This window comes from Hyperolius riggenbachi, chromosome 3 (assembly GCF_040937935.1).
Source record: "Hyperolius riggenbachi isolate aHypRig1 chromosome 3, aHypRig1.pri, whole genome shotgun sequence".
NCBI classification, from domain to species: Eukaryota; Metazoa; Chordata; class Amphibia; order Anura; family Hyperoliidae; genus Hyperolius; species Hyperolius riggenbachi.
The window spans coordinates 421,066,305-421,091,972 of NC_090648.1; the positions used below are offsets into that span (position 1 = coordinate 421,066,305).

General features: G+C 45.1%; 1 protein-coding gene across 15 annotated transcripts in view; it reads left to right on the forward strand.

Moving 5' to 3' along the window:
* SH3RF2 (SH3 domain containing ring finger 2) overlaps nt 1–25,668 on the forward strand; it is a 477,535-nt gene that overhangs the window by 372,610 nt on the left and 79,257 nt on the right. For all 15 annotated transcript variants that reach the window (XM_068277518.1, XM_068277521.1, XM_068277522.1 and 12 more), the window contains 3 exons: nt 2,273–2,542; nt 16,388–16,483; nt 19,802–20,125. In XM_068277518.1, coding sequence (XP_068133619.1) covers nt 2,273–2,542; nt 16,388–16,483; nt 19,802–20,125 — 690 coding nt within the window. The remainder of the gene's footprint in view (nt 1–2,272; nt 2,543–16,387; nt 16,484–19,801; nt 20,126–25,668) is intronic.

Consider the following 25,668-nt stretch of genomic DNA (forward strand, 5'->3'; position numbering starts at 1 on the left):
CCATTATCTACATTCTGTGAGAAAATATTGCTCTCTGCCGGTCTGTTGCTTTACTGCAATATTCGCATGTTATGCTACAGTAATTAAATAAACTGGTACCCACCTTATTGACTTTTGATCCTAAATGTTGTCTGATTAAACTCTTAAAGTGTACCTGAAATGAAATAAACATAAGCATTTATACTTACCTGGGGGCTTCCTCCAGCCCCCTGTAGTCCTCCTAGGCTCTTTCTTCTGCTGTCTGTTCCAGTTAAGACCCCGACTGGACCAGTTGTCCACCCCTGTACACGTGTGGCCTTGGCCGCACACCATCTTGGTCGGTATCCTGTGGCTGGGAGCATTCTGCGCCTGTGTAGTCACAAGCCATAACTAACTGCGCAGGCATTGAACAATCCCGGCTATAGGAGCGAAACCAAGGACACACGCAGCCAGGGCTGTGCACCTGCAGCAGTTCCTGACTACTGGGGCAAACTGTGAGGGAGCACAGCCTACAGGGGGCTGGAGGAAGCCCCAAGTACATATAAATGTTTGTTTATGTCATCTCCGGTTTCCTTTAAGGCCTTTTTCAGACGGATGTCTGAACTGCACATTTGACAGGCAGTTCAGACTCCAGACTGCAGACCACCAAAATCCTTTAAAGAAAACCTGTGACTTTAATGGAGGGAAATACTCAGCCTCTGGGTTCTTTGAAAAGTAAGAGTCAAAAAGCCCCTTTTACTTTTGTCACACATAATGAGGTAAACTAAGGTTTATGAAACTCAAGATTTTTTTGTTTAGCATGCTGTCATAGCCTAAATGTACGAATGTGTTGATAAGATGGACAAAACTGTACATTTGTACACACTCCTGTTGGATTGAACAGGAAGATTGGGGGAAATGTTTATCTGGACTTATTATAATAAGTGTCAAGATTCATCAGTTAAGAAAGCCAGGGAAGTTGGTGTCGAGGTAAGAATGAGGTTGGTACTGACAAGTTTTAAATATTAGTACTGTATTAACTTAAGGATTAGCAATAGGTCATCTGATAAAGGTAGAACTTCAGAGCTGATATTAGGAGTTTGTCACAGAACACTGTGCGAACAGGTTTATGGTTATGGCTGAGATAGTATTAGGCAGCACTAGCTTTTCCTGGTGCAAGGTTGGATTTGTAAATCTACAGTATATTCAACAGCACACAGTAAATGGTGCTATAAATTTGGTTTTCAGATGGATTGCTGAACTTCGCACTTCTCAGGCAGTTCAACATCCCATCCACCAGGCAAAAAAAGGTTATTCCGCTACACCGAGGCTGGGTAAAAAACTTGTCTTCAACTTTATTAGCACATCAGTAAACACATACAAGGCTGACGTGTATCGGAGCTCTGAAAGGCTCCTTAATCATAGCCTACATCCCATCCACCAGCCACTGAGCACCCTTCAACTGTAGTCTAATGCCAGCAAATGACAGTATCTGTAACGTCACACATGTCAGCGTTTGAAATGCAGTTTGGTTGCCCAGCAGAAAAAACTGCATCATGTCATGACCACACTCAGATGTCACCTGCTACCAAGGCCACGCCAAGCACTGCATGTCGTGAATTCACTGCCTTTAGCCTTCCGTGTGAAAGAGGCCTTATAGTAAGTTGACTCAGTCCACTGTATCTATACTATGATGGCTGATACTGGAGCTACTTTGGTTATATGACTTCAATTTTGCTTTACCGTAAACCCCAGAGAAAAAATTACATAAAACAGGTACTTACGTAAGAAGAGGGGAGCCTATAGATCCTCCAGAGGCTTCCTGTATCACCCAGGAGACGACCATCGCTACCTGGGATCCTCTTGTAAATCACGGCCAAGCTCCTGCTTGGCCACTTGTTGATGTGTGGCTTAAGCTTACTGCACATGCGTGGCTGTACTCGCACAGGTGACAGGCCACATAACTTATCCAGTCCCGGAGGACGTGAAAAGCCACTTCAGGATGCAAAGGCTTCCCTTTTCTTAGTTAAGTATCTGTTTTGTTTACCTTTGGTTCACCTCGGTTATACTTTAAAGCAGCTGAACATGAGATCAAGCTTTTTTCTACTTGTATTACAATGGCATCATGGTGTGTTATAATGGATGAATGGGAATCTCTTCAATGTTTGTTGTAACCTTTGGGTTAGGGGGCTACTTCTACTGCACTTGAAAAGGAACAAGAGATAAAACATTTTGTTAATTACTGTATTTCTGAGGATAAAGTCCATAAAAAAAAATACATAAAAATCCCTAACTTTTGTTTCCTTTTATCCAGGTGCCATATGCAAAAGGTTTGCTAAACTACAAGGGCCAATCACCCAGTGACTTGTCCTTCAGCAAAGGAGACATCATCATCCTGCACAGGCAGCTGGATGAGAACTGGTACCACGGAGAAGTGAATGGAGGCAGTGGCGTCTTTCCCTCAAGTTCAGTGAAAATTGTTAAGAAGATAGATCAACCCCCAGCACTCTGCAGAGCTTTGTATAACTTTGAACTGAAGGATAAAGACAAGGGGAAGAACAAGGATTGTTTGAAATTTGCAAAGGTACAGTGCTGATGTCTAATGCATGGGAGCCTAGAGACAGTGTTTGTCATGTGTGGCTTATTATGCTGCCCTGTTGTAATGACTATAAAATATTTGATCATATGCAGCATAAATTTAATCACAGATTGGCAGATTGCTAGGAAGGGAATGTGGCTAACATTGACCCTCCAGCTGCTTAGCTAGGGGGCACTGAGGATACCTGCTTGCCAATGAAATAAGGCGGCACTAAATATGGATCCCACAACGTAACTCGATATCCTCCTTATGCCATAATTTATTTCCCAAGTAATAGAGCAGTTCTGTAGTGCGATTCATTGTTGAGATGTATGAATATGGCCTAACCTGGTGTCCAGTTGTACTGCATTTCAAAATGCAGTACTTAAAGAGGAACTCCGACCAAGAATTGAACTTCATCCCAATCAGTAGCTGATACCCCTTTTTTCATGAGAAATCTATTTCTTTTCACAAACAGACCATCAGGAGGCATTGTATGGCTGGTATTGTGGTGAAACCCCTCCCACAAAGAGTACGTACTCCTGGCAGTTTCCTGTCTGTGAACCTTGCTGCATTGTGGGAAATAGCTGTTTACAGCTGTTTCCAACTGCCAAATAGAGATGTAGTGAACGGTTCGCCGGCGAACGGTTCCAGGCGAACATTGGGGGTTCGCGTTCGCCTGCGCCAAGCGAACTTTTCCGGAAGTTCGATTCGCCCCATAATGCACTATGAGGGTCAACTTTGACCCTCTGCATCACAGTCAGCAGGCACATTGTAGCCATTCAGGCTACACTAAGCCCTGGAGCCCCCCCCCCCCTTATATAAGACAGGGTCCGGCGGCCATTACACTCACTCGTGTGCCTGCTAGAGAGAGGAAAGGGACAGCTGCTGCAGACTTTTTCTCCTAGGGACAGATTAGTTAGGTTCTAGGCTGCTTTGCTTGCTCCTGACTGATTATTATTGCTTTTAAAGCACCCAGCAACAGCTCTTTTCAGAGCTCAACCTGTACATTTTTTTTTCTGTGTGTCAAACTGACACTTTTGTTGCATGCACAGCCTTGCTAATTGATATTGTGTGTGCCACTGCCAGCAGCCCAGCACATTCAGTGACTACCTGTGTATGTGACAGAGAGCTGCACATTGTACTACCCAGTACTGCATATACCCCAGTACCTGTTGTGTTTACTTAACCCACCTCATCACTGCATATACCTAGCTTTGTGTTGAGTGAACCCAGCTCACTGCATCTAACTACCTGTTGTGTTGAGTGAGAACCCACCTGGCCACCTCACTGCATCTAACTACCTGTTGTGTTGAGTGAGAACCCACCTCACTGCATCTTAAGTACCTTTACTGTTCAATGAACCCAGCTCACTGCATCTAACTACCTGTTGTGTTGAGTAAACCCGCCTCACTGCCTCTAAGTACCTTTACTGTTCAGTGAACCCAGCTCACTGCATCTAACTACCTGTTGTGTTGAGTGAGAACCCACCTCACTGCATCTTAAGTACCTTTACTGTTAAGTGAACCCAGCTCACTGCATCTAACTACCCAGTACCTGTTGTGTTTACCTAACCCACCTCATCACTGCATATACCTAACGTTGTGTTGAGTGAACCCAGCTCACTGCATCTAACTACCTGTTGTGTTGAGTGAGAACCCACCTGGCCACCTCACTGCATCTAACTACCTGTTGTGTTGAGTGAGAACCCACCTCACTGCATCTTAAGTACCTTTACTGTTCAGTGAACCCAGCTCATGGCATCTAACTACCTGTTGTGTTGAGTGAGAACCCACCTCACTGCATCTTAAGTACTTTTACTGTTCAGTGAACCCAGCTCACTGCATCTAACTACCCAGTACCTGTTGTGTTTACTTAACCCACCTCATCACTGCATATACCTAACGTTGTGTTGAGTGAACCCAGCTCACTGCATCTAACTACCTGTTGTGTTGAGTGTGAACCCACCTGGCCACCTCACTGCATCTAAATACCTGTTGTGTTGAGTGAGAACCCACCTCACTGCATCTTAAGTACCTTTACTGTTCAGTGAACCCAGCTCACTGCATCTAACTACCTGTTGTGTTGAGTGAGAACCCACCTGGCCACCTCACTGCATCTAACTACCTGTTGTGTTGAGTGAGAACCCACCTCACTGCATCTTAAGTACCTTTACTGTTCAGTGAACCCAGCTCACTGCATCTAACTACCCAGTACCTTTGTGTTTACTTAACCCACCTCATCACTGCATATACCAAGCGTTGTGTTGAGTGAACCCAGCTCACTGCATCTAACTACCTGTTGTGTTGAGTGAGAACCCACCTCACTGCATCTTAAGTACCTTTACTGTTCAGTGAACCCAGCTCACTGCATCTAACTACCCAGTACCTGTTGTGTTTACCTAACCCACCTCATCACTGCATATACCTAGCGTTGTGTTGAGTGAACCCAGCTCACTGCATCTAACTACCTGTTGTGTTGAGTGAGAACTCACCTGGCCACCTCATTGCATCTAACTACCTGTTGTGTTGAGTGAGAACCCACCTCACTGCATCTTAAGTACCTTTACTGTTCAGTGAACCCAGCTCACTGCATCTAACTACCTGTTGTGTTCAGTGAACCCAGCTCACTGCATCTAACTACCTGTTGTGTTGAGTGAGAACCCACCTCACTGCATATAGCTAGCATACCCCCGAGATGGACAAAATGGACAAACCAGGTAGAGGAAGAGGTAGAGGCAGACCCAGAGGAAGGCCACCAGGCACCGGCAGGTCTGTGGCTGTGCGAGGTGGTGTTGCTGTGATTTCGTGCGGACCTGCCCCAAAATACAGTGCTCAGAAGAAGGCACGTGCCATCACTTCCCAAAATCGTGAGGAGGTGCTTGAGTATTTAACACAGAACACCTCATCTCCCGCAGCCACCTGCGCTACAACAAGCACCACATCCACTGCATTTGACACTTCGCAGGAGTTATTTGGTGGTGGTGGTGAAATCACTGATTCCCAGCCACTACTGCAACAACAACAAGAAGGCGCAGGTACAACCCCTCATACGTCTGAGTTAGGTGGCGATAGTATGGACGTAACGTGTGTGGATGGGGATGATGGTGGACCACCTGAAGTTGGTGCACTTGAGGAGGTGTCTGAGGAAAGTGCAGCTGGCCAGGAGGATTATGATGACGATTATACGGACACCACATATGTTCCCGGTAGAGGAGATGACCAGGGGGACAGTTCAGAGGAGGAGTCAGAGAGGAGTAGGAGGAGACGACTCCATGATAGAAGCAGAGGGAGCTCATCCTCAGAAACAGCTGGGGGCAGTGTCCGGCGCCATGTATCACCAGCTATGGCCAGCCAGCCAACATGCCCTTCAACGTCAGCTGCTGATGCCACCGTAGCGCCATCACCCCAGGGGGGTTCAGCGGTTTGGAAATTTTTTCACGTGTGTGTCTCAGATCGGAGCAAAGCCATCTGTTGTCTCTGCAAGCAAAAATTGAGCCGTGGAAAGGCCAACTCTCACGTAGGGACAAGTGCCTTACGAAGGCACCTGGAGAGAAGGCACAAACAGCTATGGCAAGAACACCTGAGGAAAAGCAGCACCCCTCAAAAGACAAGCCACCCTCCTTCTCCTCTTCCTTCTTCAGGTGCATCGTCTTCATCCACTTTCTCCGTTGCACCTTCACAGCCACACTCCTCCACACCGCCTCTTCCCTTCAGCGGTTCCTTCTCCTCTGCCCACAGCAGTACCCAGCTGTCCGTGAAGGAAGTATTTGAGCGGAAGAAGCAAATGTCTGCCAGTCACCCTCTTGCCCGGCGTCTGACAGCTGGTGTGGCGGAACTATTAGCTCGCCAGCTATTACCATACAAGCTGGTGGAATCGGAGGGTTTCCGTAAGTTTGTGGCCATTGGTACACCGCAGTGGAAGATACCAGGCCGCAATTATTTTTCACAAAAGGCCATACCCAAACTGTACCGTGCAGTTGAGAGGCAAATGGTGTCATCTTTGGCACACAGCGTTGGGTCAAGGGTCCACCTGACCACGAATGCCTGGTCTGCCAAGCACGGGCAGGGCCACTACATTACATACACAGCCCATTGGGTCAACCTGGTGACCGATGGCAGCAAGCAGGGAGTACGTGGCTGCGCAGAGGACCGACTTGTCACACCACCACGGCTTGCAGGCAGGCCTCCAGCCACCTCCTCTCCACCTGCTATCACCGCTTCGCTGTCGTCATCCTCCTCCTCCTCCTCCTCCTTGGCTGGTGCCGCCATCTCCTCTCCAGCTACACAGCCCCAGCACCCCAGGGCCTATGCTGCATGCCAGGTGCGACGGTGTCATGCAGTGTTAGACATGTCTTGCCTGAAAGCGGAGAGTCACACTGGAGCAGCTCTCCTGGCTACTCTTAACAAACAGGTGGAGCAATGGCTGACCCCGCACAAGCTTGAGATCGGCAACGTGGTGTGTGTCAACGGCAGCAATCTCATTGCTGCGTTGAATTTGGGAAAGCTGACACACATACCCTGCATGGCACATGTGCTTAATCTGGTCGTGCAAAGATTTGTGTCCAAGTACCCAGGCTTAGAGGATGTCCTGAAGCAGGCCAGGAAGTTGTGTGGGCATTTCAGGCGCTCTTACAAGGCCATGGCACGCTTTGCGGAGATTCAGCGTAGAATCAACTTGCTGGTGAGACGCCTGATTTGCGATAGCCCGACTCGCTGGAATTCCACCCTGCTGATGTTCTCTCGCCTGCTAGACCAGGAGAAAGCGGTCACCCAGTACCTGTATCATTACAGTACAAGGACACAATCTGGGAGGATGGGGATTTTGTGGCCCAACAACTGGACACTGATGCAAAATGCATGCAGGGTCATGGAGCCCTGTGAGGAGGTGACCAAACTGGTGAGTCGCGATGAGGGCACCATCAGCAACTTGATCCCCTACGCCTACTTCCTGGAGCGTGCCGTGCGTAGAGTGGTGGATACAGCTGTGGAGGAGCGTGAACAAGAAGAGTTAGGGCAGCAGGAGTCGTGGGAGCCATTTACACACGAACCCGATGTTTCCACAACACCGGCGGCAGCACAGAGGGGGGAGGAGGAGGAAGAAGAGGAGTCGTGTGGGGAAGGAGAGGAGTCAGACTCTGATGATGGTGATGATGAGGAAGGTGTTTCTGTGGAGGAGGAAGAGGCGGCGGAAGGAGAACAACCGCGGCAGCCATCACAGGGGGCTTCTGCTGCTCCACGTTCCCGTGGTATTGCTCGTGGCTGGAGGGAGGAAGAGGAGTTGCGTCCCGTCACTGTGGAAGAGCAAGAGGAGATGGAGAGTACGTCTGCATCCAGCTTTGTGCAGATGTCCTCTTTCATGTTGTCCAGCCTGTTGAGGGACCCCGTATCAAAAAACTCAAAACGAATGACCTGTACTGGGTGGCCACGCTACTAGACCCTCGGTACAGGCACAAAGTGGCGGACTTCTTAGCAACTCAACAAAAGGCGGAAAGGATGCAGCACTTGCAGAACAAGCTGTCGATGATGCTTTACAATGCATTTAAGGGTGATGTGGCTGCACAACGCAATCAAGGTACCACTGGCAGTATCCCTCCTCCTCCCAAGTCCACGCAGGCAAGAACAGGACGCTCCAGCGATCTCAGGGTGATGTCGGACATGCGGACGTTCTTTAGTCCAACTCCTCACCATAGTCCTTCCGGATCCACCCTCCACCAACGCCTGGACCGGCAGGTAGCTGACTACCTGGCCTTGAGTGTGGATGTAGACTCTGCGAAAAGCGACGATGAACCCTTGGACTACTGGTTGCGCAGGCTTGACCTGTGGCCAGAGCTGTCCCAATTTGCCATACAACTTCTCTCTTGCCCTGCCGCAAGCGTCCTGTCAGAAAGGACCTTCAGTGCAGCTGGAGGCATAGTTACTGAGAAGAGAAGTCGCCTAAGTCACGACAGTGTTCAGTACCTGACCTTTATCAAAATTAATGAGGAATGGATCACGGAGGGCTACTGCACGATCGAAGACTAAGTCAGTCCCCACACACAGCATCTCTGCCTGCAGGCCGCTTGACTGCCTTCTCCGCCACTACCAACAGGGTCCAGGACTCTAGGCGGATTCCTGAATTTTTAAGGCCTCTGCTAGCAGCGGCCGCTACACTTATTTTTCTGGTGCGTGTACATGTGCCCATCCCCCTTCGTGATCATTACCTTGCCGCGGTGAAGGGGCTTGCGCATCACAATGAAGCAATGACCGCCGGCTATTTGAGTGTCTCGGGTGGGGGTGGCACACAAAAGATAATAAGGTCGTTGCTTCATTGTGGTCAGACCAAATTTGATCAGCTGGACAGTCACTGTTCTGTCATTCAGCTACATCAGCCGGGCGAGCATATGGGCTGAAAAGCCACCATCACCTGCACTCTCGTCATGGTGCGCACTAGTCCAGCACGGCCGTCACTACACAAACGGCTATTTGCAGTCACTGCATACCTTTCACTGCATCTGTGACTGCACATTATACCTGGCAGTCAGTGCATAACTTGCACTTGAATAGATACACTGTTAAATACAACCATCTAAACTTTCAAACAATTTAAAAATACAACCATCTAAACTTTCAAACAATTTAAAAATACAACCATCTATCATTTTCAAAAAATTGAAAAAAAGGGCAAAAAAACTTGCCCTCAGTAAAACATTCTTGGCAAATGCTTTCGACTTGGTTTGTCTTCTGCTGGCTCATGGGTCCATCTGACCACAGATGCCTGGTCTGCAAAGCACGGTCAGGGCAGCTACAGCATGGGTCTCAGCAGGCTCCCACTTCGGGCCGGAATCCAACCTTCATTCCCCGGGGTGACATTGGCAGACTTGCCCTCCATAACGAATTCCCGTTAAAGGATTTAAAGTTAATTCATTTCAATTAGGGCCGCAAAAGGTCCTCCTGAGTCCTGTATTGTTATTTTTGGTCACTACCTCGGGGCGGGCATGCATGCCTGCCTGCCTCCCTCCTTGCCTGGATGTGTGGTGGTAGACGTTGATCAGGCTCCAACTCCGGAACGCAATACAAGAGGGAGCTCGTCCTCAGAAACAGCTGGGGGCAGTGTCCGGCGCCATGTATCGCCCGCTATGGCCAGACAGCCAACATGCCCTTCAACGTCAGCTGCTGATGCCACCGTAGCGCCATCACCCCAGGGGGGCTCAGCGGTTTGGAAATTTTTTAACGTGTGTGTCTCAGATCGGAGCAAAGCCATCTGTTGTCTCTGCAAGCAAAAATTGAGCCGTGGAAAGGCCAACTGTCACGTAGGAACAAGTGCTTTACGAAGGCACCTGGAGAGACGGCACAAACAGCTGTGGCAAGAACACCTGAGGAAAAGCAGCACCCCTCAAAAGACAAGCCGCGGAGAACAACTGCGGCAGCCGTCACAGTGGGCTTCTGCTGCTCCACGTTCCCATGGTATTGTTCGGGGCTGGGGGGAGGAAGAATGGATACACTTTTAAACAATTTAAAAATACAACCATCTAAACTTTCAAACAATTTAAAAATACAACCATCTAAATTTTCAAACAATTTAAAAATACAACCATCTAAACTTTCAAACAATTTAAAAATACAACCATCTATCATTTTCAAAAAATTGAAAAAAAGGGCAAAAAAACTTGCCCTCCGTAAAACATTCTTGGCAAATGCTTTCGACTTGGTTTGTCTTCCGCTGTCTCAAGGGTCCATCTGACCACAGATGCCTGGTCTGCAAAGCACGGTTAGGGCAGCTACAGCATGGGTCTCAGCAGGCTCCCACTTCGGGCCGAAATCCAACCTTCATTCCCCGCGGTGACAATGGCAGACTTGCCCTCCATAACGGATTCCCGTTAAAGGATATAAAGTTAATTCATTTCAAATACACAGCAGGGCCTCGAAAGTCCGCCTCCTGTATTGTTATTTTTGGTCACTACCTCGGGGCGGGTGTGCATGCCCTCCTTGGATGTGTAGTGGTAGCCGTTTCTCAGGCTCCACACCGGATTCCAGCCCTCATTCCCCGGCCATTACCCGGGGTCACAAATGGCAGACTTGCCCGCCTCCATATGATTCTCGTGAAAGGAATGTGGTGTCATCTTTGCCCGCCATAACTGGTTCTCGTTAAAGGATTTAAAGTACATTGATTTTAAATACACAGCAGGGCCTCGAAAGTCCTCCTCCTGTATTGTTACTTTTGGTCACTACCTCGGGGCGGGCGGGCGTGCATGCCTGCCCGCTGCCCTCCTTGGATGTGTAGTGGTAGCCGTTGCTCAGGCTCCACACCGGATTCAAACCCTCATTCCCCAGCCATTACCAGGGGTCACAATGGCAGACTTGCCCGCCTCCACAGAATTCTCATTGTAGCGGTACTGAACAAGTACACAGCAAGTAGAAAATGTAATTTAAAAAAAAAACTTAAGCTTTTTAACAGTGCCATGGAAAGTTGAGAAGGAAGTCACACATTACCTGACATCACTGAGTGAGGCAGAGCAATCTCGCCATGTTGCGCAGTAGTCCAGCATGGCAGTCACTACACAAACAGCTGTTTGCGGTGCGTTACACAGTGAGTTTGGTGTGTCAGTGTGAAGCAGTACTCTAATTACACTCCCTGATTGATGTATACACATGCAAGATGTTTTAAAGCACGTTAGGCCTGCAATTTAGCATTCAATGTGATTTCTGCCCTTAAAACGCTGCTTTGCGTCACATCCAGATTTTTCCCCGGGACTTTTGGCATGTATCCCACTCCGCCATGCCCCCCTCCAGGTGTTAGACCCCTTGAAACATCTTTTCCTTCACTTTTGTGGCCACAAAATTTTTTTCTATTTTTCAAAGTTCGCCTCCCCATTGAAGTCTATTGCGGTTCGCAAACTTTTCCGCAAACCGAACCTTCCGCGGAAGTTCACGAACCCGGTTCGCGAACCGAAAATCGGCAGTTTGCGACATCTCTACTGCCAAAAAAGCAAGCAGCAGCTACATCATCTGCCCACAGTAACAATGTCACCATGTGATAAATGTCAGAATGTAAATCAGGGATTTAAAAGATTTTACAATGAGCAAACACTGACTAAATCATTTATACATAATTATTGTAAAAATGAAGCCCTTTTTTTATTATGTTATTTTCACTGGAGTTCCTCTCTAAGACTTTAAAGATAAAGCAAAGCCGCTTCTAACCGCGTAGATTTGTCAGTGATTGATAATCCTTGACCATGGAGTGCAGAATTAAACAATCATTTGCTCTTTCCCACACCTATGCTAATCAGCAACGTCCTGATCTGGCTGCAAGGAGTTGTAAAAGGATTTACAAGATTAGCTACCTAATACAGGAATGATGATTAGATCTGTCTGTGTGAATCCTGATTGTCACTGTGCATCTCATTGAGTGTGTGCTATTCTGTTGAACAAGCCACTTTCTGCTTACTCAGCAGCAATGGCAGCCAGGTCAGAGGCAAATCAGACAGAAGTGAGTGTGCATGACCTTGTTCCAAATATATTCTATGCACTAAAACATCCAGGAAATGTTGTTGTACATTAAGGGGAACCTACAGTGAGAACAATATGAAGGCTGAAATTTGTATCCCCTTTAAAATTATCAGTGACCTATTTAGATTTACATGGGCAGATAATGGCCTGACTCAGTAAAGGTGGCCATACGTCATGCAATGTATGGCCAGATCACCATTAGATAGATTATGTTGCCTGCCCACTGCACAGTGCTTTCCAATAGATTTCACCATGAAAAAAGTAAGACCAGCCCGACTGTGCTGCAGATTAGCAGACAGCTGGCAACAGTCACCTAAAAGTAAAATAAATAAGTCTCAGTAATGCAGCCCTATAGCCCAATGTTCTGGACTCCTGGACAACTGTCTCATGTCCAACAATGCCATACCGAGAGTTTGTATGGATTACCCTTGGGCTTGGGTAGTAGTTTCCTCACAACTGAACATTAGCAGTGATTGACTGATCATTACTAAATGACTTCCTTGTTTCAGTTAGACATTTGCATGGAGTCACGCCTAGCGGTATGTCAGAGCGTGCCAAATATGATCATAAATACAGAACTGACAGAAGATGTTCCAAAATCTGAAGATAATACAGCTATGCGCAGCAGGGAAGAGGCCAAGTGAAATAGCAATGGTATTTGCACAAGCCTAGCATACCAATTCTGTTGGGAATCTTTATATGTATAGTTACGTTAGCACTGTGCTAGGTCTTTAATGCAGCTATGCAATAAATCGCTTTCTAACTACCAGTTAATTCTACATAAACTACTTAGTACTGCAGGTGAAGATAAACAATTGTATATATCACCCTCATTCTAAAGGTTCATACACACGTGCAACTTTTCCACCCAGCTATCGTTTAAGCTTGGTCTGATGAAAGTGCGAGCGTGTGACAAACAACTAGATGAGCGACTGATAACAGGCGGTTAACCCAATACAACAGGCGGATCAACTCACATGACTGTTGGTCTGAAATCGTGCAGTTGGTCATGTATGTACAAGTCATTTGAATGTACTTGTTTTGAATGTGGCCGTATCGTGCAGTCCGCCATTCGTGTGTGTGCATATTATGCAGATGAGTTGGTCTTCAGTTGGTTGGTGTGCGGAAAATACAAGTCATACAATTGCTTGGTTGTGTGGTCGGTCATGTCGTTGGGTTGGTCATGCCGAAAAAGTTGCACTTTTTTTAGATATCCCATGGTTTTATTTTATGTTTAGACATTTTCAAAGTAGATTTAATTTTATTGTCTTTGCTCAATGGCATCTGTTTGGTGTCCCAGAGATAAAATACATGAACTCTTGACCTTCATTATCTATCCCATATACTCAAAATTGCAGGAAAGCGTTTTATGGCTGTAATTCCTTATCAATGAGGGTTATGCCATAATCCCACAAGGGTCCAAAATGTTAGTTGCTTGCCTGAATGTTAACTTTTTCAGGCACAATAAGAAAAATAACAGCTTTATTATTAATAGGTTTGGCACTCTACATACACGTCACCTCGGGTGCACTTTAATACTACAGCGAACACCTCTCACTGGTGAACATCGTTTTATGAAATGTTTTGGGCTGAAGACTGATTGCTTTTAATTGATCCACATGAGCATCTCAAACAGCTTCTTATTAATGGACGGTTCCCTGAATCTTTTTCTATGATGTTATGATCTCTGTATACGTGCTATGTGTCTCATTTTCATCATATATTGTAACTATCAACACTAATCAGGGAAGGACTGGGACCTTTTGGCCTGGAGGGAAAACACAAACTAGAGGCCCGGTTTCATGTCAGCCCCAGCCCAAATGACGTCACATGCGCCCCACGTGCTATATACCGGTAGTCACATGGTCATGCCAATGCAGAAATACAGGAAGGATACTAGAGGGACAGCATGACAGGTAAAGTATAAATGCACAGGCACCGTGGGGTACATAATAGATTTTGAGGGAAAACGCCGGGATTTCCATTGTGTACATAGTTAGTTATTATCGCACTTAACGAATACATCGGCCCGAGATTTACCAGCATCTCAGATTGATACATTCAACTACTTTCCACCCAAAATAAGTCAAATTGTTGATTGAGCATTCTTGTGACGGCACAGATTTTCAGATTGGATAATTATCAAAGCAGTTGGTGGATCGCCCAGCCCGAAATCCTTAAAGGAGAGGCAGCCTGGGGGGAAATCTCCCCCCTTCCCCCTTGGCCAGTCCTCCCCTGACACTAGTACTAGTGCCTTTTCACATGGGCAGCTGACAAGCGGTGAAGTCACCATCAGTCCGCTGCTCTCCTGCAGTCGAATTGCAGCTGCAGATCACAGCTGCAATTCGGCTGCATATAAATTGCACCCTAATTGCACGGGCGGCAGACAGGTCGCTGAACTGCTCAGAAAACGTACAGTTTAGCCTTCTGTCTGAAAGGAGCCTTATGTGTTTCATGTGGTAGCTGCAAAGTCTATCCTTTATGTCCTAGTTTTTTAAACCGTTAATAATGTTTGTTATATTTTAATCTCTGAGTTGGAGACAGTTGTACTATATTACTGGCTCTGCCATTAAAGTTCCCTTATAGGCCCCATTTTGTATACATTATTAACAGCTCTAAATAATTTTTTCTGAATAAAAGGCAAATGTTTGGATAGCATTGTTTCACAATCATGGACTAATAATAATATTTATATATATATACAGAATCTCCCAGATGTGCATGTCACTGTTAACCACACTACCATTCGCCCTACCTCTCAAGCCCGCTGCCTGGGTGTCACCCTGGACTCCGCACTCTCCTTCACTCCCCACATCCAAAACCTCAGAAAGTCCTGCAACTTCCACCTTCGTACTATCTGTAAGATTCACCCTTTCCTGACCTCTGGCACCACCAAACTCCTCATCCATGCCCTCATAATTTCCCGCCTTGACTACTGCAATGACCTTCTGTCTGGTCTCCCTATGACCCGAATAGCCCCACTGCAGTCCATCATGAATGCGGCAGCCAGAATTATCCACTGCTCCCATCACTCCACCACGGCGGATCCCCTCCTTGAATCCCACCACTGGCTTCCTATCCAGTCCAGAATCAGATTCAAGATACTGTGTCTGACCTACAAATCTGTCCACAAAACCTGTCCAACCTACATTTCCGATCTTACTCAGAGGTACACACCTATCCGCTCACTCCGCTCTTTCAATGAACTTCGCCTAACCGCCCCCCGCATCACCCAGTCCCATACACGCCTCCAGGACTTCTCAAGAGCTGCTCCAACACTATGGAACTCCCTACCTCCACTCATTAGGGCAGCCCCCTCCTTCAACATCTTCAAGAAGGCCCTCAAAACCCACCTTTTCTCTCTGGCCTACTACCCCTCAAAAGTGCTCTAAACCCACAGCTGAACTCTGGTCCCCTACCTTTCGTGTCCTTACCTCTCCCTCTAGATCAGGGGTAGGGAACGTTGGCTCTCCAGCTGTTAAGGAACTACACGTCCCACAATGCATTGCAGGAGTCTGAACGCCACACTCATGATTAATAAAGGCAAATTCATGCTGGGATTTGTGGTTTTATCACAGCTGGAGAGCCAAGGTTCCCTACCCCTGCTCTAGATTGTAAGCCTTTGGGCAGGGTCCTCCTCCTTTTGTGTCCTACCTGATCATGCACCTCCATTACTGTGAACCCATGCTATGCATCTGAGTGAACCTAACTTGCCTAATCTCCATGCTCCCATCCAGTGACTGACTAAGCATTACCTTGTACTCATACTGTGCTGCATGATCTGGTCTTTCTTGTATTCATGTATTGTCATTTTGCTGTATGTCCCCCCTAAATATCGTCTGTAACCTAAACTAATGTCCAGCGCTGCATAATATGTTGGCGCTTTATAAATACAATAAATAAATTATATACTGTATGTGTATTCTCAATTCACACAGTTCTCTTATCTTACTAGCTATAGCTTCATAATCTACGGTTTCATGGACTGTCACCTTGATTTTCAGAAATTCTAGAACTTTCTGCAGAGTTTGTTCTGACAGTTGTTCCTCAGATTATAGGGTTATATTTGCATCTAGAGCTCCCTTGTCAGGTGTTTGTTTATACTAGAGGGGCGATAGAGATTTTTAGGCAGTCTTGTTGACTTTTTCACTGAGGTCTTTGAGAGCCAACAGTGAAAAAGATCAAGTCATGAAAATAATTACAGATGCGCAAACAGACACATGCAATCAACATTATGAGAAGAATTTATATTACCAAGAGTTTCTGAATTCAGATACACTATTATAAAAAAAAACTGTGTGATAAAAATACTGATTGCTGCATCTATTTTTCTGAATCAATCTCCTTTCTTTGTTAACAGGGTGATATAATCAGTGTAATCCGCAGAGTGGATGATAACTGGGCAGAAGGCAAGTTGGGAGAACAAGTGGGCATCTTCCCTCTCCTCTTTGTCGAGGTACGTAGAGCGTATCAGTGTAATTTATGTACTATTCATCGTTCAGTTGCTCATTTGTTTGCAGCCATTTCAACCCTTAGCTGTATTATTAGCCAATATTTTTTCTGTCACACGTTTGATAATTACAGTCTCAGTCACAACACAAAACATCTCACATAAGAGATCTTGCCTTCAAATGAATAGCTTAACTGAACACCCCCCAGTCTCTCTGCAGAGAGGAATAACTTATGACATTGCTGTTGCCAGCATGGCAGCGTGAAGGAACTACAGGATCAAGCAAGTTGTTGTGGTAGAATTGGTGCGGGGATAAGATTGATGATCAGATCAGCAAAAACATAGCTTTGTTGGGCACTGCCACTTGGCTAATATATAACTGAACTGTGAGTCCTGGTGATTGATGGGGAGAACTGATAACGCCACTGACACAGCATCACCTATATGGAGTACCTAATATTAGCAAGTATTTTGCTGGTATTCAGCATCGGTTCTAAATCCAGCAGTGCAAACTCCAAATGTACACATTATAAACATGCATCAGTGTCATTCATGCAGAGCATTTCTATAAGCCATGTTTACTTCAGTACAAATCCTAAATGGAAGTATGTGTATTTTATATCCAGATAATTTGGCACAGCTTAAACATAATGGGGAAGGGGCTTGGCTTAATTGATGGGCAGCCACTAACAATCCCAACCAATACCAACAGAGATGCCAGCACATATCAATTTTGTATGTCTGCATGGTATGATTTTTTTTTTTTATATAGTGCTGACCTTTTCCGCTGTACTTCACAGAAGTATATATAGTCTTGTCACTGACTGTCTCTCAGAGGGGCTCACAAATGAATCTCTACCATAGTCATAAGTCCACCATAATCTAGGTTCCAGTTTAGGCAGAAGCCAATTAACTTATCTGTATGTTTTTGGGATGTGTGAGGTAAAAGGAGTGCAGGAGGAAATCCATACAGACATAGGGAGAACATACAAACTCCATGCAGATAGCTGCAGTAATTGTGTTTAACAGCTATTTATGAAGTTGGATAATTTGCAAATTAAAGTGGTCTGAAACTCAGCATTTATTCTTTGCTCTGAAAGATTATTTACAGCCTTAAACCTACTATAGAAAAAAATGAATCAATACAGCATTCAGTTAAACACAGCACTTTGTTCTGCAGTGGAAAGCTATTTCAGCTTGTGAGTGATCCGCATCTGAAGATAACATTATCTTTTGTCTACATTCCTCTTTTGTTACAATTAGTTACAGCCAGCCACATGGTGAAACAGAACTGTACTGAGCTCACAAGCAGAGACAGATGAGAAATTATCACTAGATAGTTGGTATATTTATTTATGAAAATCTATGAATAAGATTCAATGGCAGCTTTCAGAGCAGATAAACTGTTCTTTGGGACGCTGTAATTTGTAAACAGGCACAAAAGCAAATATGGTAACTGTATGGGTAATACAAAGTTGGAAATCACATTTTTATTGAATGTTATGTCAGAGTTTTATTCCACTTTAATTTAATGAGCAGGGCCGGGCCGAGGCATAGGCTGGAGAGGCTCCAGCCTCAGGGCGCAGTGTAGGAGGGGGCGCAGAATTCATTCAGCTGTCATTCCTAATTGTGTTTGAAGCAGAAAGAAATACGAAAAGGGGATACATGGCAGTGACTGCAAGCCAGATAACTAGATATTAAGGTGTTGGGGAGGTTGTGGGCCCTGTGGCGCCTCTTAGTCTAATAGCAATCAGTGTTTGATGGCTGGGGTGGCAGGGATGGAGGGGCGCACTTTGGTGTCTCAGCCTTGGGTGCTGGAGGACCTGAGCATAATGCATTAGATTAGTGTTACCTCAGTGTGTTGGCTTTTGGAAAATATGGTATTCCTGTTAAGCACAAGTGGGTAAGGTATCACGTAAAGCTATGTATTACCCAAAGAAGTTGTATATTGGACTACCGGGCAATATGAAATCGCTAGAAGGTGCCTAAGTATTGTTATTTCAACCATGAGACAAATCTCTCTCGGATCAAATCTGAAAATGCCACCCCCTCAGTGTATTTTCTCACGTGTACCACTGGCGTGGCTCCTGGCCTCATCAACCATCACCCCGGAGTCCGTCGATACCGCGAGCACCAAAACGTGGTGGTGCATGTCCCACTCTGGGCGTGTTATGTCACACCTGCCTGGTGACTGTGGAGGAGGCCAGGAGTAGCACCAGTGGGACAGGTGAGAATGTACACAACACACAGGTAACAGGAGGGGCACTTTATACTTGAAGGCAGTGGCTGGGGGCTTATCACGTATGTCAGTCACCGTAATATCAGACAGTTACTGCCACGCACCTGATTGACCATGTTGGTCGTTGTGACATTATTTTCCAGCATGCTCAATCAATAAATTCTACCAATTTTGGCCTGAAATCGATCAAGTCATCAATCGAGCATGCTTGTGGCAGCACAGATTATCATTGCGATTCCATAAAATTATGCAGAGTCAAATAGTCGATAGGGCTGCAAAATCGGTAGATGTATGAGCACCTTTATCCCCGTTTCTAGAGACATGCAACCGCCCTGAGTGCTGTGAGGAGGGGGGAGCCACGGCTTCACTGGGACTCAGCCGCGGGGAGGGTGGCCCGAGTTCTCCCTCCGTGCTCTGCCCTCCGCTGCAGAGTAAGCGCAGGGAAGCCTCGTTTTGAGAAGCTCATCCCCTTCCCGCTGGTATCCTCTGCATAGCCGCCTATACACGTTCTACTTCCTGATAATCAGGAAGTAGAGCGTGAATACACGGCTATGCAGAGGAGTCGAGGCTTCCTTGCACTTACTCTGCAGCGGAGGGGAGCACAGAGGGAGGCCCTGGGGAGAGGAAGGGAGGGAGAAGTCGGGCGCGCCCTCTTGCCGGCTGAGTCCCAGTAAGGCCATGACTCCCCCCTCTATAACCTATGGGGGGGCATCTATCTATCTAACATATACCGGGAGAGCCTACCTATCTAACCTATATTGCAAGCACCTACCTCTCTAACCTATACTGGTGGCAACTATACTGGCTACCAATATTGGAGGCACCCACCTAGCTAACCTATACTGGAGGCACCTGCCTATATTTAACCTATACTGGAAGCACCTACCTGGCTAACCTATACTGGGGGACCTATAGGTGGCTACCTATACTGGGTGCAACTAGACCTGGCTCCATGAGGGGGTGTCGCAATTTTTACACCCTTGCCCTGGGTGCAATTTAGCCTAGAAACTGCCCTGGGTACCTTAAAAAGGACTGAATTGACCTCATCTTTAGCCTGGTTATAATCATGTTTTTTACTATTACAGCTGAATAGCACTGCTAAGCAACTACTGGAGTCAAATAACAGTAAGAGGAAAGATGCAAACAACATGTTTATGACCCCTTCCCCGCTGAAGAAGTCTCCCTTAAGCATAACCTCTCCTGAATCGGCTACAATGAGGCGGGTCCCAGAGGGCAGAAGAAAAAGCAACAAGCAGTTCCTGCTCACAAATGCCCTGAATACACTGAACAAGATGGTACATTCTCCATCTGGAAGGCAAACTCCAGAAATCAGCACTCCGATCCTTATAAGTTCAAGCAACACAGCAGTCATCGAGAGGGCCAGGTCACTGGCCAGTTCAGCCAACCAGGTATACTAATATGTATCTATGCAATAGTTTAAAGAGGCACTGCAGTGACAAATAGTAGAATGTAGTAAATTATTCAGGATACCCACTTTTACATTAATTATCCTGGTTTGAGCACATGAAACACTTCAAAATCTTTATATTGCTGTACCATACAGTGGATTGCAAAAGTATTCGGCCCCATTGAAGTTTTCCACATTTTGTCACATTACTGCCACAAACATGAATCAATTTTATTGGAATGCCACGTTTACAAATCAATAACTTCAAAGTGGGGTGTGCGTAATTATTCAGCCCCCTGAGTCAATACTTTGTAGAACCACCTTTTGCTGCAATTACAGCTGCCAGTCTTTTAGGGTATGTCTCTACCAGCTTTGCACATCTAGAGACTGAAATCCTTGCCCATTCTTCTTTGCAAAACAGCTCCAGCTCATTCAGATTAGATGGACAGCGTTTGTGAACAGCAGTTTTCAGTTCTTGCCACAGATTCTCGATTGGATTTAGATCTGGACTTTGACTGGGCAATTCTAAAACATGGATATGTTTTGTTTTAAACCATTCCATTGTTGCCCTGGCTTTATGTTAAGGGTTGTTGTCCTGCTGGAAGGTGAACCTCCGCCCCAGTCTCAAGTCTTTTGCAGACTCCAAGAGGTTTTCTTCCAAGATTGCCCTGTATTTGGCTCCATCCATCTTCCCATTAACTTTGACCAGCTTCCCTGTCCCTGCTGAAGAGAAGCAACCCCAGAGCAAAATGCTGCCACCACCATATTTGACAGTGGGGATGGTGTGTTCTGAGTGATGTGCAGTGTTAGTTTTCTGCCACACATAGCATTTTGGCCAAAAAGTTCCATTTTGGTCTCATCCGACCAGAGCACCTTCTTCCACATGTTTGCTGTGTCCCCCACATGGCATGTGGCAAACTGCAAACAGGACTTCTTATGCTTTTCTGTTAACAATGGCTTTCTTCTTGTCACTCTTCCATAAGAGCCAACTTTGTGCAGTGCACGACTAATAGTTGTCCTATGGACAGATTCCCCCACCTGAGCTGTAGATCTCTGCAGCTCGTCCAGAGTCACCATGGGCCTCTTGACTGCATTTCTGATCAGCACTCTCCTTGTTCGGCCTGTGAGTTTAGGTACACGACCTTGTCTTGGTAGGTTTACAGTTGTGCCATACTCCTTCCATTTCTGAATGATCGCTTGAACAGTGCTCCGTGGGATGTTCAAGGCTTTGGAAATCTTTTTGTAGCTTAAACCTGCTTTAAATTTCTCAATAACTTTATCCCTGGCCTGTCTGGTGTGTTCTTTGGACTTCATGGTGTTGTTGCTCCCAATCTTCTCTAAGACAACCTCTGAGGCCGTCACAGAGCAGCTGTATTTGTACTGACATTAGATTAAACACAGGTGCACTATTTAGAGCATTAGCACTCATCAGGCAATGTCTATGGACAACTGCACTCAGACCAAATGGGGCTGAATAATTATGCACACCCCATTTTGCAGTTATTGATTTGTAAAAAATGTTTTGAATTATCTATGATTTTCGTTCCACTTCTTATGTGTACACCACTTTGTGTTGGTCTTTCATGTGGAATTCCAATAAAATTGATTCATGTTTGTGGCAGTAGTGTGACAAAATATGGAAAATTTTAAGGGGGCCAAATACTTTTGCAAGCCACTGTATATACTCGACTATAAGTCTAGAAATAAATAATAATAATGTCGGGGGTAAAAGTATGAGGGTCGACTTATACATGGGTTAAAAGCAACACTGCACACCCTGAGTAATGTTTGTACTATTAGTGACTCTCCCACTAATTTTCCCAGTGGTAAGTGATGCTTTCTTGATAAAGAAAATGCAAGAAAGCACAGGTCTGAAAGTCCTGGCCACAACAATTAACAAGGAAAGGGGCGGGGGAAATACTGGGCTGCAGGAAGGGGAGTGAATAACTGTTGCACTTGGGGGCCTAGAGGAGTTATTGACTGCATGGGTTAATGGCTGCAATACTGTATGCAGTGCAGTCATTAACCACTACTGGTCCCCAAGTGCAGCCATTAACTTTGCTGGGTAGACTTATACTTGAGTCAATAAAAAATTCCAGCTCTATAGGGTCAAATATTGGTGTCCACTTATACACAAGGTCGACTTATATTCAAGGATGTTGGAATGATACGGCACCCTCCCAGTGATTCTTAGCCTAGGCTGTTTAGCTACATGGAATTCTTCCACCAGGCATTCTGGGAGAACATGTATGATTAGTACTGACTTCGGAACACTGAATATACAAACATTCTGCAACTATGCACCTGCCAGCAGTAAAGATGACACCACCTGTGATACATTTCAGAATGAAAATCAAGGTGAGGAAATATTTTACAAAGGGTAAACACTTACTAAATAATTTATAAAAGAATATTGTAAAAAACAAGCAGTTTTATTATGTTATTTTCAGTACAGTTCCACTCTAAGTTGTTCCTATTCCTACAAAAGTAAATTTTATGAGTTGGGATTTTGAAACATAAAAATATTGAATACTCCTGATGACAATGTGTCAGCGCCGATGTTCATCGGGGATTCCCTCTTGCACTACAGTATGCTAACAGTTAGTTCAAGACGGATACAACTCAAGAAACTGCCATACTAACTTATGGTGACAATTTTAAAAATGGAATAAAACCTTTTTTGCGCACTTTCAAGCAATACATCTTCAAGTTATCTCATGAAAATGTGATGGGTCCTAAGTAGGAATGGTCAATGAGATGCACATAATTTCAAGTTTTGTATGCAAATGTATGCAGTTTGAAAATCAATCAATTAAATACTGCTGAGGTAAAGCCTGATTGGTCCATTTTTAAGAAACAGAAATGTATCACCCAGTCCTTGTCATGGCTCCAGTGATCATGAAGGCAGTGGGCTAGCCAGGATAGTTATATTATTAATTACAAAATGACAGATTTGTTAGGTGTTCTCACAGCCTTCAATTATAAACAAGTTATTTTCTCTTGAGTTTTTATTATGGGTGTACCGCTAATAAAGCCAATGTAGATCTTCAGAAGGTGTAGAAGGCAATACAAGTGTAATAAAAAAACAAAGGAGATGTTTCAAATTGAAACAAAAGAGTAGTATCTCTAAATTGTAGACCGTCTTTTATGACTTAGAAATATTTGTCGGCTTTGATGTAGAGAGTACTAATGTTTGTGAAGTTTCACGGGCTACATTATATGAATTGGCAAATTTCAATACCAATAAAGAAATCAATATTAAAAAGATTTGGCATTGGTTCAGGTTTGGCACAACCTTTTTCATGTACTTGATACATGAGAAAGATACTATCTCTTTCCTCTACCCAACAATAAACTTAACCAGGATTGTATTTAGGGTTCCTTGAGTCATGAGGCCCCCATTCCCGTGTATATAGAAGAAATACAACGGCATGGGAATTGATATTACCAACCAATGAGTTAATAATAATGATGGTGCCAGCAGAGAAACTATGATGGGGGAAGGTCATGAAGCATAACTGGAGCTGACAGATGAAAGGTCAGAAGGTGTGACACACCGGCACTAAGCGTGGTCTTCAGGAAATACAGGCAAGAACAGCAGCCAGCCAGAGTGTGACCATAGTTTACCAGTATACTTCAGAAGGTGTGATCATAGTGTCTCAGTACAGGTGTGATCATAGTGTCCCAGTACAGGTGTGACCATAGTTTACCAGTATACTTCAGAAGGTGTGATCATAGTGTCCCAGTACATTTCAGAAGGCGTTATCATAATATGATGTTCTGGTAGTGGAGTGGCAGACACCAAAGCTAGCTCTTTTATAGGAAGAGATGTGAGTGTTGGAATCTGGTATCATTTTTCAAAGCAGCCCTGTTTGCAACCCCACTGCGGTTCCCTCCACTTAATGATTGTAGATAAGGCAGCAATCCCATGTCTGCAGGAGCCTAGGTCCACCCCTGCCTGCACTTTATGTATAACAACTGCACAATGAAGTGTGCCAAAATCATCTTTTCAAATGCAGCCAGGATGAGAGAGGGGCGAAACTTAATGATTACTACTATTCACATACATGTAAATGCTCACAAATAGCTCCACTGAAGTGCTAATTCAGCAGTGGCTGGATAGTGTAATGGTTAAGGGCTCTGCCTCTGACACAGGAGACCTGGGTTAAAATCTCGGCTCTGCCTGTTCAGTAAGCCAGCACCTTTTTCAGTAAGGAGTTTCTTGGGCAAGTCTCCTTAACACTGCTACTGCCTACTGAGTGTGCTCTAGTGGCTGCCTCGCAAGTGCTTTGAGTCCGACAGAAGAAAGGCGCTATACAAATACTGCAATTATTATTATTTGGTGAGCACTCTGGTGGTCCCAGGTGCAGTCTCGACTTCAGTCTCCCCTATTGCTAAGCAGCAGCTGCAGCCAACTGTTTAGAATCTTTTTGAACAGCTGTAGCTGCCAGCATTTACTGAAGGTGCTAGCGGCAGTAGTGGGGTTAATAGAAAGGTCTGCTATTTGCTCTGTTGGTTTACTTCCAGCTCCTGAGCTGGCTAATAGGTGTTGCTAGAAACCTCTGTTACACTGTAAGACTTCTAATTTCACGCTGGCAGCTTCCAAGGCAGAGCGGATAGCTCATCTCTCCTCTATACCCAAAACATCTTCGGATGAAATACAATGCAGCACATCACAGACACACCGCTGCTTTTAAAATGAAGAATGCTCATGCAGTTGTGAGACAGATAAACCACTTTTATACTTGCCATTTTTTTGGCAAGCAGACAGTTTTGTGTTTGCACACACGTGTTGACCCCTCTCTGGGCCTTGGCAGACGGCATTCAGCTCTGATGTGCATAACCTTTGTGAGTCAACTGTTAGTAAGTGAAGATCAGTGTTTGACTTTGGTTAATGGTGGTCTCGCTAAAGTGCTTTAGCCATTAGCGGCCAGTAATGATCATTCATTTAAATGGCCATTAATGGGCAACATAGGCTAATGTTTTTCGCCTGGACCTTTACTTGTGCATTGTATAAGGCAAGTAAAGTAAAAGGGAAACATTAAACAAGGAAGGCAAATCCATAATTTATTGAGAGGCATATAGCAGTTGGTAACAGTCACTTAAAAAACAAAAACAAAAAAACAGCTGACTGATGATTTAAACCCCCACAAAACTCCAGGGAGCTGCAAGTAACCCCAGTAAGTTATTCTGCATTTTTTTTTTTTACTTAAAGGACCACTATTGTGAAATGTATAAAATATACTAAAAACAGATTTATACTGAAGATAATGCTAGTAAAAGGGATAGTGAATTAGTTAAAAAAATAAATCACCCTGCTGTTTACACATTCATGACAGTGTGAATGTGAGGGGAGCTTACTGACGGAGGCCGTACTCCGGGCTGCGTGCATCTGCCTGGCTAAAATTATGAGACAGTTTTACGTCTAGCTGAAATACCATTGGACAGCTAGCAGTTCAGTCTCCCATCCGGTCAGTAAGCTCCCCTCACATTCACGCTGTTATGAAGATAAGATATTTAAGATAAATGTGATATGAAAAAAAT